This window comes from Musca vetustissima, unplaced genomic scaffold (assembly GCF_032173495.1).
Source record: "Musca vetustissima isolate MV318-11 ecotype Yass unplaced genomic scaffold, APGP_CSIRO_Mvet_v1 utg20579, whole genome shotgun sequence".
NCBI lineage: Eukaryota > Metazoa > Arthropoda > Insecta > Diptera > Muscidae > Musca > Musca vetustissima.
Window position 1 is genome coordinate 237,067 of NW_026881785.1, and position 10,066 is coordinate 247,132.

At 32.7% G+C, this 10,066-nt stretch overlaps 1 protein-coding gene across 1 annotated transcript; it reads right to left on the reverse strand.

The window, feature by feature from the left end:
• Positions 1–5,822: 5,822 nt before the first annotated feature.
• On the reverse strand, positions 5,823–7,317 carry LOC133327787 (zinc finger protein 780A-like). Its single transcript, XM_061536324.1, has 3 exons — positions 7,192–7,317; positions 6,965–7,118; positions 5,823–6,862 (listed from the first exon to the last, which is right to left on the reverse strand). Exons 1-3 carry the CDS (start codon positions 7,315–7,317, stop codon positions 5,823–5,825), a joined length of 1,320 nt encoding a protein of 439 aa, XP_061392308.1.
• Positions 7,318–10,066: the final 2,749 nt, after the last annotated feature.

Sequence of the window (10,066 nt, forward strand, 5' to 3'; positions counted from 1 at the left end):
AGAGGAGTACTTGACCTATAGAATGATACCAATTACTTTTTTTGGAATGTGGGATTTGCACTTATATATTTACAGTTGCTTACGTATTAGCTGATTGCTATAATTTTGTAATAAAGTGGCCCGAAAACTGAATTTTGTGTGCGTTTTTTTTTTTTTGAGTCGATCTATAGACCACAATTATAAGCCGAACATCACAACACAAATATTAGCAATATTCGGAAAATATGTAAGTGTAAGGAAGAGGTGCTGTTGACCTCTAATCGGGTAAAAGGGTGCAAATATCACGATATTGCCAAGGCTTGGAATAAACATTCGCAGAATAGGGTATCGTATGGTTGGCGCCGTTCGACTATACTGTTCCGCTCACTGGTTTTAGAATATTTTTGGGGAACTATCATACATATAAGACTGAATTTCTACAGAATATTATTGATAGTCATTCGGAGTAATAAATGTGAATTTTAACTCTGGACGTTGAGAGCTAAATGAATGGATTTTTAGAAAATATTTTTGAAAGACTTTTAAAATATGTTGTGAAGGACCAGTTTACTTCTTCGATCAGAATTTTTATAGGCTTGGATTTATAAAAGTTGATTTCTTAAAAATATTTTTGGAGAATCACAAAGTTGAAGGGTTTAAAAAAATGTTTGTTGAATTTTCTAAACATGGACGCTTTATGAATATCAGGGTGATATATGAATATTATTTGAAGAATAAATTCATTTCTATTATGGATTTTTTATAAACTTAAGGTATTTAGGATATTTTTTAAGAATCATCGGAATTGTGACAGTATTTTTTTAAGAATTCCTCAGAGGGATTCTTAAACCATGTATGATTATAACTCTAACATTCCTTACAATTATAGTTTAATAGTCATGAATTCTCAAATATCATGTGTTTATGTGTTACAGTTCTTTCATATTATTACATTAAAGTATTCAAAAAATACTTTCCATCCATTGATTTGGGATGCATTCCAAATTGCGCTAAAACATTTTGTGTCCGAAACACTGAATTCTTAATAAGATTCAGATGATGTTGACAAAATTCTGCGATCATGATGATGATCACACTATCCTTGTAAATTATTCTCAACCCAGTTGTTTATTCAGAAATGAACAGAATTGACTATTGTTGATGTTGTTACTGGTTTTCTGTTATTTGTACTTTGCTCGAGATGAAACCAAATACACATTCGTAGTACAATACTTCGCTGAACTTGTAAACAAACGAAGAAACTATTTTGTGTTCAGATGGTATTGGAAATTATCGGCATGATCCTGTAAATGAAATGCACCCTCCATAAAGGCGAAGTGATCATAATTGGTGACAATAAGTGTCATAATTCTAATCATAATTTCTATATTTTTATGTCCACTAAAGGATATACTGCAAAACTTGTCGTTTCTGCTACAACATATATAAATACAGGGCACAATTACAAGAATAGTTTCAGTACTTGAAAAGACTTTGGCTGGAAGAGGATCAAACAAAGCAATGAGCATTTACTGTCGTGTTACGCAGTGTCCATGGCAAGGATCTGAACAGGAGATATTCTATCATATCGAATCGGAACATCGTCAATTGTTAAGAGAATCGAATGGGAAAATTTATTTTGATTTATCACTCAAGGATTTGCAGCATGAAACGCTGGTGCTTGTATGCCAACAAGGACTCTATTGGTTGACTCAAGATTTTCGAAATGACTCAAATGGCATATCGTTTGGCATTTTTCATATTGGCGAATCGCAGCGGATGAAATACAATGTGCAGTTGTTGGGAATCGATCAACAATTTGGTCCATATTCAACACAACAGGATCAACATCCTTCAAGGCGTCATAATGATATCTATGAAGTTATAGTTGAATTCAAATTACTAGATACGCTTAGTGAACATTCGAGAATATTAAGAGTCTCTTTTGAACTGGAGGATACAGGAGACTGTGATTCTAATTCCAAAACTGATGTGAAGCTATTGTCGGATAATAACCCTATTGTCAACCTATCTGCAGATAAACTAATATGTGCCGTGTGCTTGGATTTTATACGTCGTGATGCACGATTTTGTGAAAACAAGCATTTTGTGTGTGAAAATTGTTTCGAAACAATGCTTGAATGCCGTAAATTAAGATGTCCAACCTGTCGTGGCATCTATTTGTATGATTGTTCAAGTGATGTACAAGATTTTTGGTCCAAGTCGGATGATAAAATAAATCATTATATATAAATAAAATTATTTAATTACATTCTAAATGAATTTTTAACAAGGAGTGTTTTGAATATATTGTTGGTGATGGATTGTTTTTCTTGGTAGACTCTGGTTCATCAGAATTTTAAGCGTGGATTTTTAAAGCATAATTTTTGAGGGATCACCAGAACTATAAGCGTGCATTTTTAGAGAATATTTTTTGAGGGATCATCAGAACTATAAGCGTGGATTTTTAGAGAATATTTTTTCTTTAAAAGCCAATGCTTATAGCTTTTCTGCTACTTCAAATCTCTTCTAGTCCCTCAAAAAACATTATTTTAAATCCACGCTTGTAACATTCGGAGTCATGCAAAAAAATTCTTTAAAAAAGTTCTTCCAATCATTCAAAAAATATTTTTTAAAAATCCACGTTTATAGCTCTTCTTGTCTTTCAAAAAATGTTCTTTAAAAATCCACGCTTATTGCTTCTAGACCTTTAAAAAATATTCTTTAAAAAATATTCTTTAAAAATCCACGCTTATTGCTTCTAGACCTTTAAAAAATATTCTTTACGAATCCACGCTTATGTATCTTCCAGTCCCTCAAAAATATTTTTAAAAGTCCACGCTTATAGCTCTTCAAAAAATATTCTTAAAAATCCACGCTTATAGCTTCCTTCAAAAATTATTTTTTTAAAATCCAGTCATTCAAAAAATGTTCTTTAAAAATCTAGGCCTACAGCTCCTCTCTATTTCCTTCGATTTGCATAGCGTACTGAATTGAGTATGTAATGATGTGTTGTAAGTTTCGGTTGTGATTTCGGTTTGATATATTCGTGCGATTTTAATTGATGTTTGTCTGATTAACACAAAATTTTGCACAACCTATCAAATTGAGACTTGAATGACTTTATTGGGTGAAAATCGGTTTAGATTTAGATATAGCTCCCATATGTTTTCGTCCGATTTTATGTAAATAGTGCACCAAAGTCTCAATATATTTTTCGATTTCCACGAAATCTAGCATAGCGTACTGAATAGTGTCTAGAATGATGTGTGCTAAGTTCCGAGAAAATCGGTTCAGATTTAGATATAGCTCCTATATATATTTTCGTCAGATTTTAGGTAAATGGTGCACCGAGGTACCTATTGAAGTGGTGAAATTAAGTATGTTTATGCCGTAATTGTTTTAGGTAGTACTGTTAATCAAACTCCATTTGACTGGTTACCGAATAACAAACATTAGTGGTGACGAGTATCTAAGTATGTCCTCATTCGTAAACAATTCGGTTCTCATTTAGTATCCATCCCACCCCATTCGTAATTTATTTAAAATTTTTTTATTTAAAATTTTTCTATCATCGGTAAAAAAGGGACGAGAGAAAACCATTATCCATTTTTTTGAACGCCGATGTAAACAGAGAGCTAAAGCAACAAGTTTTTGAAATGAGTTCCTCTGCGGATATTTTCACACAAATTCCCCGACACAATATTTTAGCCCACCAAAATATTTGTCGTCTATGTGGGAATTCTTATACGGAGGTGATGATCGACATCTACGATGATTATGACAGTCCCTGTGAGGCGTATAAAATTATAGCAAATTATTTTCAATCGAGGGTAAGATTATTACAACAACAATAAATAATATGCACAATTACAATAACCAAAATCAAACTTTTTATTCAGTTTTTGGATTTGAACAATGGTAATCCGCTGAAGAAATTGTGTACACCCTGCTGGAGTCACATATATGAATTTTATAAATTTCAAAATTCCATATTTCAACTGGAAGCAGAGATCATAGCTAAAGTAAAAAGCCTCCATAAGGCCTCGTCTAACAAGAATGACGGTAATTCCAGCCATAATGGAGCAACAAATGCAATAGATTTGGAAAATGACTTTCCAATTTTGAAAATTGAATTGGCCACAGATGACTTTGACAATTTTGCCGCTATGCCCGATATTGAAGGAAATGATCATGATCCTCGCTATCAAACAGAATTGAGTGGAGAAGAAATTGTGGCGAAAGAAACAGCAGAAGCCATCAATGGAGGGCGTAATGAAGTGACAACAGATAATGATGAACTTTTGAAGGTGCATTACTATATTGGAACTAATCGCCTGAACAATACAACAAAAAGTCTACTTGATGAATCGAAAGTCGTTATCACCAACCCCAACAATGACGAAAATATCAGCAACAATAATAACAACAACATTCCAGCGAACAGATTTGCTTCAAAACAAAGAAAACCCAGACAAATAAAAAGAAGATATACTTCTAAGCGTGGACAACACTTAAGATATAGATATTTAAGTAACATCGAATCTGAACAACGGGCAAACGGCAGTAATACTGTTGCTGCTAAGAAGCACTTAATGTCGCAATGGCTTCTAAGGGGCAGAGAAAAGAAAACCTTTAAGGAACTGGATAGTATTATTGCACAATGGAAACCACAATTAGATTGTCGGTGTTGTCAAGGAAAATTCAAAACATTTACCGAATTGCAGCGCCACGTTCATCAGGAACATCCGAAAAAAGAATTTTATGTCTTATGCTGTGATCAAAAATTTGGCAGACGTTATTTTCTAGGAAATCATTGTCTGATGCATCTCAACAATGGTAAATTAGAATGTGTGAAATGAGGTAAATATTACAAGTCAACAAGTTATTTGCATTTGCATATATCCCAATGCAATGGGACGAAATAGAAAAAAAAATCATATATGTACCTATATTTGAGACTGTATTCTAAATTTGTTCGTAAAAGTATTGTAGCCTAAGCATATGTATGTGCATATATAGAGTATAAGTATGGCGTATATATAAATAATATATTTTTAATAAAACTATTTAAATTTGTATCAAATTATTTATTTATTTAGCAAATTTTCGTACCTGACTTATTTTAGTATCTCGGTACCCTCCAGACGGGACGGAAATTGACGAAATGGAATTCCATACTTTGTAGGATATACATTTCAACTATTTCAAGCTAAGAATATTCACCATCCTCCATCCATAGAAATAAGTAAACTAATTTAATATAAACCAGTAAGGAAAGAAGTTGGCTTTAGTGAACCATTTACAATAAATTGGACGAAAATATATACGGGAGCTATATCTATATTTGAACCGATTTTCACAAAACTTGACTCACATCATTCTAGACTTAGTTCAGTATGCTATGCCAAATTTCGTGCAAATCGAAAGATATATAGAGAAATCGGATGAAAATATATATGGGAATTATATCTGAACCGATTTTTTCCAATTTCAATAGGGTTTGTCTTTGGGTCAAATAAGTGACCTATGCCAAATTTCATCCACATCGGATCATAAATGCGACCTGTACTTTGTTCACAAAAATACATGGTCGGACAGACAGACAGGCGGACGGGCGGACATGCGTAAATCGACTTACAAAATGATTCTATGCATATTCTCAAAAGAAATCATGTGTCTATCTCGTATCCTTTTGCCTGTTACAAACATATGCACAAAGACATAATACCCTGTACCACAGTGTGGTGAAGGGTATAAAAACGATAGTAATTACAATTCTGAAGAGCATACATTTATTTTCAAATCTTCACTTAAAAATTAAAAAAAAAAAAAAAACAAAATTATCGGACATTACATTTGTGGGCCTGCACAAGTTCTTTGGTCGCAAAACATTTACTACACGTGGCGCATTTCAAATCCTCTGGATACAAATGCGTTTGAATGTGCTCCTCCATGCGATATCTGGTCGCAAACCGATGACGACAACAAACAACATAAAATTTATTTTTTGAATGTTTCAATTGAAAATGCTGCTTCAACAGTGTAAATGTATCGTATGTTTCCTTACACACTACACATTCCAATTTCGGTTTAACTTTCGCTATAATATCATCCAATTCTTTAAAGGTTTTCCGCGTTTCTCGCGTCGGCTCCAACGGTGTGCAGTGATCATTTTTGTGCGAGCACAAATTCGAACGATTCGTAAAGACACGACCACAATTGCGACATTTAAATATATATGGATCGAAGTGTAGGCAAACATGTTCGGCAATTTGACAGCGATAGATAAAATTACGTTGACAACATTTAACGTAGAATTGTTTATCTTTATGCGCATCTTGGAAATGTTCTTTCAGCAGGGTAAACGTGGCATATTCTCGATTACATTCGGTACATGGTAATTTGGGAAGCCACTGAGCAATGAGTTCATCAGCATCCGTGGCAGTTCGATGATCGGATTCAATGAATTTTAAAAATACTGGATTCTGTTGCGCTCGATATGTTGAGTCTTGTGGCGGTGTGGCAAAGTATTTCATTCGCAAACGTTTTCTTTTACGATTTTTCGTACGTTCACATTTTGGATTATAATCGACATCATCGTCATCATCATGGTTGTGATGATTTCGGTCATTTTGTTGCGCGGTAGTATTTTCTGGCTTACATTCTTTTTCTTGCTCCGTTACATTTTCTTGGGATCGTAAATCTGTATCCAATTCATCTAGTTCGGAATATGAAATATCATAATCATCTTCACAATCACTTTCATAGTTTAGGGTTTCTTCGTTGGCACTATTTGTCGTCGTTAGCTCCACATTATCTTCCATGTCACTATCATCGGATATTTCATATGATTCAATTTTCGTTGTAGTAGTTTTATTTTCTTCTTTTTTTTCTTCTAATTTTACTACTTTGAAATTTTGTCGCGTATTTGTTTTAATTTTAGCGATATTAGGAATTGCCTCGAACATTCCTGTTTTATTACCTTCATCCAAATTCTCTTTAATCTCCTGTAGCTTTGCAATAACATTTGTTTCCATTTGAAATACAAATCCTTGAAATTTATGAAATTCATAAATATGAGTCCAACAATCGGAACACATGCTTTTTAGGGGATTGCCGTTTTTTAAATCCAAAAACTATAGAAAAATATATAAAAATAGATTTACAATTGATTGAAGTAACGATAATATTGGTGTATTACTTTCTTACCCTTGAGTTAAAGAAATTTGCTGCAATTTTATATCCTTCACTGGGATTACCATTTTCATCGTATATTTGAAAGAACTCATCCGAGTAATCGTTCCCGCACAAACGGCAAATGTATTGTTGTGTCATAATGCTATTTTCGGGGAAATCGTGGTATCATGCCAAGTAAGTCAAATAGGTGAAAATATTTATAAAAATAAAGTAGCCATGGAAAGTAGCAAAAAATATATATGGGAGCTATATATACATCTGAAACGATTTTCACGAAACTTAGCACACATCATTCTAGACTCAATGCCACTAATATTAAATCGGATGAAAATGGGAGCTATGGGAGCTATATATATATATATACAACTAACGTTATGTAGCTCAGATAAAATCCGGTTAAATTCTATCCAAACTTTCTATTTGAAAAAAAAGCTTTGGAAAAGTATAATAACGAATGGATCAAAGTGTAGTTGAGCCATATTGCAGATGATACCTAAGTGTGATACTCCATCAAAAGCTTTTTCAACATCAAGTGAGATCGCTACCGTACATTTTCGTTCTCGTAAATTATTAACAATATCATTATGGAGATTAAGAAGGGCGTCGAATGCCTTTTTTTTTAAAGCCGAATTGAATTATGGGATATACGATGTTCCTCACTCATGTAATCCATGTTTATGCGCATAATTCGCTGAAAATTGTACGTAAATTGGATAACATGGAAATAGGTCTTAGATAACAAATATCGATGTTATTTGGCTTGTTTAAAATTCGAACTATTTTGGAAATCTTCCATTTATCTGGAAAGTAATAATTGCATTAGCAATTATTAAATATGATTGTAAGATATTCAAACGCTTTTGTCGGTAATTTCTTTGTTATAAAATTAGATATTTTATCCAATCCGCAAGATTTTTTCATTAAAAGTTTTACTAAGGATAACCATTTTTTCCATAGTCGTTAATCTAGAATTCACATTAGCAGTAAGAAAAGAATGGAAGTCACTAAAAGTAATCATATTAGAATCGGTTGCAGTGGCTCTTTCTATGACGCTTTCCATTTCATGTGTATTTTGAAGCTTTGGTAAGTTGTGTTGGTAAATATTACCAAAATATTCTTGAAATATGAGCCATTGGACCTGGTTTTATTTGTCTAACTCTTTCGGAAAAGAGCCTTGCTTCTTCAATTTCAACATGCTTTTTTTACAGCTGCACTTTTTTTTTTTTTGATAACATACGATAAAATATTTTCTACAAGTATCTATGATGTCTTCGATGTCTGAGCGCTTAGGAGTAGTAGTCATAAAACGTAAAGGCTATTTGATGGAATACAAACTATGAATTATTAGCTATATTTTAAATGTTTCTACCTTTACGCAGACTGAGAATATTTGCAAAAACACTAGCTTAACTATTGCAAGCTCCGTGTGATTTTTACAGGCAGTTGGACACATTTAAGCCACAACGTCTTTTAAGCTGACGGTGGTTAGGAAAAGAAACAAAATAAATAGTAACTTCTTCGCCTCAATATCAGAACTAAGTTTTTACTATTCTACTACACTATTTTAAATATTAAGGCTCCAAAAAAGAAGGGCAGGGGTATACGAATTCTATATTATTCCTTTATCCCAATGTATTTTCTCTTTATGTTTACCAGAAGAAGTTCCTTACATATCAAAATCCACAAATGTTGTTGCGATTTAACACTTGATGAAATAAATAAATATTAAATTAAATAAATGTTATTATTTATATACTTGTTTATTTTGTTGTGTGTTCTCTTGGATTTTATTTTTATTACAAATTGTTATAAAAAATTGACAATAGAAAATATACAACAATAAACAGCTGATTGTGTGGCACAAAATTAGTCGGTCGCGTAAAGCAAAAACGTCTATGGGAAATACCATGGACAATGAACAAAGTATAATTTCAAAGTATGTATATTTAAAATGTATATTTTGAGGAATGTAGGTAATATTAAATTTGTCGTTTTCTTTCTGTTGGTCTGTGGAAATTATTTTCTTTGGATTAGGTATCACTATCTAAAGCACTATCTCTCCCTAATACCCAGTATTCAATCTTAGATGTCAGGAAATTATCTCAAACTTTTTCTACCTTGAACGGTATCCTGAACAAGTAGATCCAAGGTACTTCCAATGAGTGTTTCCGTAAATCTGTAGATTTTGCAATAGATAAATATGCGGTTAGACACGTGGACATATGTATTTGTCTGAGGCCATCATAAGCAACATTTTATGTGCTAATATATCTGTGAAATATGGAGATTTAAGCAGTTACTGATTCAAATAATTGTTACTAATATAAACCCGCTATAATGGGATGATCCATAATTTAGAAATTTTAAATCGGTTAAAAATTTGCACCACTATAAGGTAGAAGTAATATTCAATTTGTTACTCCATTTGGAACACTTTAAAATACCTCAAATACAGATTGCAGAATTTCAGATAGAGTTTAGAACGTTTGGGCATACATTGATACTTTCCATAGGTTGTGTGGTATAGAAAAAAGTGATATAATTGATATATGTTCTGGTATATAACGTTACCTTCATATTCAACATTTTTAAGGTTTTTGGTTTTGGTGGCGTTTTCCAACCGATGTGGATGTTATTTGGCAATTCGAGTTTTCGAAGTGGGAAAACATGTTGACAGAAAATTTTAGACATCGGATTTGGGTCTCATATTTTGATGAGCATTTTCCAATGCAGGTGTCTATAATTTTGCATTCCAAGTTCTTGGGTGGTGAAAAACATTTTGGCTGAAAATTGATAAGATAGGTCCCATATACAGGTCCATCCCATTTTAGATATTTTTATGGTTCAATGCAAATTTATGAGATTTATATCCTCTTCTCAGAAAATA

What these genes read in the sequence shown, in the direction of transcription:
- LOC133327787 (XM_061536324.1), bottom strand. Translation starts at nt 7,317, where the DNA reads ATGACACAACAATACATTTGCCGTTTGTGCGGGAACGATTACTCGGAT. An exon ending in CAAATTTCTTTAACTCAAGG is followed by an intron (nt 7,119 to 7,191) that starts GTAAGAAAGTAA and finishes ATTTTTCTATAG; the next exon opens with TTTTTGGATTTAAAAAACGG. An exon ending in TAAAGAGAATTTGGATGAAG is followed by an intron (nt 6,863 to 6,964) that starts GTAATAAAACAG and finishes AAAAAAAAGAAG; the next exon opens with AAAATAAAACTACTACAACG.